This window comes from Rana temporaria, chromosome 1, assembly GCF_905171775.1.
Source record: "Rana temporaria chromosome 1, aRanTem1.1, whole genome shotgun sequence".
Lineage (NCBI taxonomy): Eukaryota > Metazoa > Chordata > Amphibia > Anura > Ranidae > Rana > Rana temporaria.
The window spans coordinates 669,743,638-669,749,637 of NC_053489.1; the positions used below are offsets into that span (position 1 = coordinate 669,743,638).

The 6,000-nt window shown below is 47.0% G+C and overlaps 1 protein-coding gene across 1 annotated transcript in view; it reads left to right on the forward strand.

Annotated features, from left to right (window-relative positions):
• Window positions 1-1,698, forward strand: part of LOC120924604 (von Willebrand factor A domain-containing protein 5A-like) — a 94,885-nt gene extending 93,187 nt beyond the window's left edge. Inside the window, exon 11 of the mRNA XM_040335595.1 lies at window positions 1,437-1,698. Coding sequence (XP_040191529.1) covers window positions 1,437-1,516 — 80 coding nt within the window. The 3' untranslated portion in view covers window positions 1,517-1,698. The remainder of the gene's footprint in view (window positions 1-1,436) is intronic.
• Window positions 1,699-6,000: the final 4,302 nt, after the last annotated feature.

Genomic DNA, 6,000 nt, shown 5'->3' on the forward strand with positions numbered 1-6,000 from the left:
CTCGGCATTAGTTATACTGACGTAATATATAGAACATTGCAAGGCTTTCCTTAGGTAGTCCCCCCCACCCGCCGACATTAGCTCTCTGGCTCAGGAAAGTAGACGAGATCAGCTATATGGAAGACCTGGTCCTTTCTGGCCAACAAAGGCAGGAAGCTTACACCAAGACCTGGCAAATATGGAATATGTTTAAATATTCAGAGGAAGGACAATCCCTCAGAGGAACGGACTAACCGCTACCTAGCAGTATATGACACACTGACAATTTTTTCAATCCTGAATAACCCATTGTGCGAATTACGCCCTTTGAAGGCGCTTTGGGACGCCCATGCCTGCACGGACCACCCCCCTCCCCCACCCCAACACCCCCCTCTCCCATTTCCACCTCTCTCTTCTTCTCTCCGCTACCCCCTTTGATTCTCTCTTACACTTCTTCAAGGAAAACAAAGAAAATAGGTGAGAGGACTGAGCCTCCCGGACCTTAATTATTTCTCTACACTTGCACTTAAAGCGGGGGTTCACCCTGTTAAAAAAAAAAAAAAAAGTTTTTTTTTATTAGACCATTAAATTCGGCATCGTAGCGCGAGCTACGGTATGCCGGTCTTACATTTTTTATGCCCGTACTCACTGTGCTATCGATGATTGAAGAATCCGGGGAATGGGCGTTCCTATGGTGAGAGAAGGTGATTGACGGCCGGCCCTGGCACGTCACGCTTCTCCGGAAATAGCCGAAATAGGCTTGGCTATTCACGGCGCCTGCGCATAGCCTGTGCGCAGGCGCCGTGAATAGCCGAGACCTACTCCGGCTGTCTTCGGGGAGAGTGACGTGCCAGAGCCGGCCGTCAATCATCCTCCCTCTCCATAGGCACGCCCATTCCCCGCGGGAGTCGGATTCTTCAATCATCGATAGCACAGTGAGTACGGGGATAAAAAATTTAAGACCGGCATACCGTAGCTCGCGCTACGATGCCGAATTTAATGGTCTAATGATGGAAAGGAGGGTGAACTACCGCTTTAAGTGGATATTTCCACAAATTAAAAAGGACAGTACTGATCTACTGTGACTGCCCCGACCTTGGTGAAGGGAAGTCGTAATGGCTCTCGAGTGGAGGCTCCCGCTGCCACATCGGGAAGGCGTGAGCCCCACTGAGACTCGCTAGTGATAGATGCCAAATGTGAAACCACTACGCCTTATGTTTTACTGCCTTCCTTTGATTGTATGTTGACTCCACTAACTAAGTTGAAATGTCTGTATATGATGCGGTCCGACCAGGACCAGCTCCTCTGTTTATAAATAAAACGTTTGAAAAAAATAAATGAGCATACATCTAAGGGTAAAAACACCATTTTACCGGCGAACCTCTGCTTTAAATCAGATTGTCAGTTTACCAACCATTACCTGGAATAAATAAAAGTGACATTTGATGTGTCCTCAGGTTCCTCTCTGGGGGAGTTTGTCAGATCCGGGAACGAGCTGCTGAAATCCTCCGTGGACCCCGAAGTGTTTGGCCTGTAAGAGGAGAGACGTCTGGAGGAACCAAGATGGCGGAAGACTCCTGATGGATTCTGGAATCTTCCTTGAATATTGCTGCATCTCTTTCTTTGCATAACCAGTTTGTACCTTTTTTTTCTCCGCTCCTCTGTGAGCAATACCCAGGGTCGTCTTTAATGTTGATTGGACCCTGGGCAAAAAATTTCTTGGGAATTTGGGAATTTCTTCACGAACAAAAAGAAATACATACCAGCGTTACTTTTTTCTATAAGTAGCGATTTGGCAATCTGTTTAACATCACAAAGTGCCAAAGCCTATTGGGATTTCAACCTCCCATATCATATGAAAAACCACATCATACAATTGGCAAATTAGACGCTATTAAACCACACTTCAGATATGTAAAAAGGAGGTAGTAATCTCCGCCTGTTCTAAAAAATAAAATAAATATCAGCTAGACTTAAATTTTTGATCTAATATTTCACAGCAGGGCCCGTTCCTGTGTTCCTGTGAGGATTTACAGCAGTGGTTCTCAACCTGGGGGGGTCGAATGATGACCACCAGTCACCACTCTCCCAGCCTTTTTGTGGCCACCCAGCAGGGCTATCCCTGAAGCCTGTGGCCGCCCAGCTGGGCTGTTCTTGGAACCTGCAGCCGCCCACTCAGCCTCTTTGCAGGCGTCCATTCAGTTCATGGCTGGAGGGCAAAGACTAGAGGTCAGCTGACAGGTGAGGAATGTGAAGTGGGAGGGGCTGGAGGAGACCCTATCTCCTGATTTCGACATAGGTGTCACTGCTACGAGATACCACAATGTCGGAGACACAGTGAATAACACTACCTCTGATTATAGTTGCCATTAAAAGGGCTCAGGTAACACTAAATGCCTGTGGGTTAGGGGTGCAAATTACTTGTCTTGCCTTGGGTGCTGACAACCCACGCTATGAAAACTATGGTTACGCAGGCGCAATTGCTCTCTGAATCCGGGCCAAAAACGTTTTCTTTTCACAAAATGTGTCTATTCCCGCGTCGAAATTTGAAAATTCACGCCGTTTGCGCAAGTCGTCCGTGAATGGCGCTGGACGTTAACGTCGAAACCAATGACGTCCTTGCGACGTCATTTAGCGCAATGCACGTTGGGTAATTTTACCTGATTGAGCATGCGCAGTACGTTCGGCGCGGGAACGCGCCTAATTGAAATGGTGCCCGCCCCATTTGAATTAGGCGGGCTTACGCCGAGCGGATTTACGCTACGCCGCCGCAAGTTTCACAGGTAAGTGCTTTGTGAATCAGGCACTTACGCTGTAAACTTGCGGCGGTGTAACGTAAATGGGATACGTTACGCCGCCGCAGCGTAACGCAATTCTTTGTGAATCTGGCCCATTGTTTATTAAACATGAATCAGATTGGAGCGTAACATTGATACTTTTGTATCTGCAATGTTTCATTCGTGTGCAGATCAAAGGGATGAACATCGCAGAGGCCGCCAGTTAAAGCAACCTGACAAGTTTAAAAACAAAGGCCCGGATTCAAAGAGATTTGCCCCTTTTTTACGGAGGATCAGGGCAGCGTTTTTGCCCTGCGCCCCCGCAAATTATCTGCGCTGCGCGCGATTCACGGAGCTCCGTAAATTGCGTGTGCGCTCTTTAAAATTGCCCTGCGTAAGGGCGCCTAATGTAAATGATCCCGTAGGGGGCGGGAATCATTTAAATTAGGCGCGCTCCCGCGCCGAGCGTAGAGCGCATGCTCCGTCGGGAAAGTTTCCCGACGTGCATTGCGGCAAATGACGTCATTTGCTTCCAAGTGAACGTGAATGGCGTCCAGCGCCATTCACAAATCACTTACGCAAACGACGTGAAATTCAAATTTGGCGACGCGGGAACGACGGGTATCCTTTAGCTAAACACGCCGTACGGAAACGACGTAACTTGCGTACGCAGGGCTCGCGCAACATTGTGAATCGGTGTTAGTATGCAATTTGCGTACTATACACTGAGCACAATGGGAGCGCCCCCTAGCGGCCATCGCAAGAATGCAGCCTAAAATATGCGTGGCATAAGAGCCTTATGCCACGCAGATTTTAGGCTGCAGTCGGCGTTACGATGTTCCTGAATCAGGAGCATTCGTAACGCCGGCGCAAGTCAGCAATTGCGCTGCGTAACTATAGTTACGCAGCGCAATTGCTGACTTGCGCAGGCGCAATTTCTCTCTGAATCCGGGCCAAAAACGTTTTCTTTTCACAAAATGTGTCTATTTAACCCCTTTAATCTTTAATTTCCCCTTACCAGTAAATTTCTTCTTCCCCTTCTTCCTTCAACTATTATTGTATTGCTAATTTTTTTTTCCCCATTTCCATTTTAATAATCATAATTATTTAAAAAAAAAAAATGTAAATGATTGTAGGTTTATAAAAAATATTATAAATAAACAATTACATTTTTATTTGTAAACAATTTTTGTGTCAAATTTAAAAAAAGTGCAAAATTGAAGAAAAAAAAAAAAAAAAAAAAAGTAATTTAATTTGCTAATAACTGTGCAATGCTTTGTACCAAATTATTTTACAGTAACCCTATTTTTTTTTTTTTTTTAACAAATACTGGTCAAGGGTTGGGCAGGAGGAACAGCTGCCCTGGGCACTGTGGTATACTATCATGTAAGATATGGGGGGGGGGGGGGGGGTGTTTAATGGAGAGTGCCTACCTACAATCTGGAAGAAGTACTGGAAGATAGGGGGCTGGATTCAAGAAGCAATTGCGCCTGTGTAACCATAGTTACACAGCGCAATTGCTTACTTGCCCCGGGGTATCGAATGCTCCCAATTCAGGAACCTCGTTACGCCGACTGCAGCCTAAGATATGCGCGGCATAAGGCTCTTATGCCCGCATATCTTAGGCTGCATTCTTGCGGTGGCCGCTAGGTGGCGTTCCCGTTGTGCTCAGCGCACAGTATGCAAATTGCATACTAACGCCGATTCACAACGTTACGCGAGCCCTTGCGTACGCAGTTTACGTCGTTTCCGTACGGCGGTTTTCGTGTAAGGCTGCCCCTGCTATTAGCAGGCGCAGCCAATGTTACGTATACCCGTCGTTCCCGCGACGCAAAATTTCAAATTTACGTAGTTTGCGTAAGTGATTCGCGAATGGCGCTGGACACCATTCACGTTCACTTTGAAGCAAATGACGTCCTTGCAACGTCATTTGCCGCAATGCACGTCGGGAAAAGTTTCCCGACGGAGCATGCGCTCTACGATCGGCGCAGGAACGCGCCTAATTTAAATGATTCCCGCCCCCTACGGGATCATTTAAATTGCGCACGCTTACGCAGGGCATTTTGCCGGCGCGCCCCCACGCAATTTACGGAGCTACTGCTCCGTGAATCAAGGGCAGCGCAGTAAATTTGCGGGGGCGCAGGGCAAAAACGTTGCCCTGCGCCTCCGTAAAAAAAGCGCAAATTTGTTTGCAAAGGGAATTTATGCTTGGGGTAAGCGTGGAGGTTAGTGCTTACATTTTTTTGGAGGGGACACATAATGCTTAGACATTATGTGGAGGGGAGGGGCTGCCGTTTGGCATCTTTTGCCCTGGGCGCTAGATGACCTTGTCCCTGCACAGCTGGTCAAAGTGCGATTTTTTTTTTTTTTTTTTTAGTGTTGCTACTTTTTTTTTTTTGCAAGGATTGCATAAAAAAAAGTTAATTTCGCAAAACAATGTAATGAAGGGAAAGGCTTGTTTGTTCTAAAGTGTAATTTCACCCGTGGACTACAAAACACCTCCCTTCTATGTTATGAAGATAAGCAAAGGGGGTGAGTGCTGCTCCTCAATAGATAAAGTACAATGGGCTGGATTCAGGTAGGAATTGCGCCCTCTTACGGAGGCGCAGCGTTCCGTTTTTAACGCTGCGCCTCCGTAAAATTACCTGCGCTACGCTTCATTCACGAAGCAGTAGCTACGTAATTTGCGCGGGCGCTCCTTAAAACTGCCCGGCGTAAGGGCGCGTAATTTAAATGATCCCGTAGGATCGACGGGTATACTTAGCATTGGCTGCCCCTGCTAATAGCATGGGCAGCCTTACGCGGAACCCGACGAACGTAAACGACGTAAACTGCGTATGTAGGGCACGCGTACGGTTGTGAATCGGCGTTAGTATGCAATTTGCATACTCTACGCTGACCACTACGGGAACGCCACCTAGCGGCCAGCGTCAGATTGCACCCCAAGATACGATGGCATAAGAGACTTATGCCAGTGGTATCTTAGGCTACAGTCGGCGTATCGAGCTTTCTGAATACAGAAAGTAGATACGCCGACGCTACTTAGCAATTACGCTGCGTATCTATGGATACGCAGGCGTCATTGCTACCTGAATCTACCCCAGTATGTTTTCACTCTAGGACAGGAAATGTGCTACTGACAGGATCACTGGGTGAAAATAAAGAGGAAAAAAAAAACACTTAACCACTTCCATACCGGGCCTATTCTGGCACTCCTCTCCTACATGATATTTTTTTTTTGCTA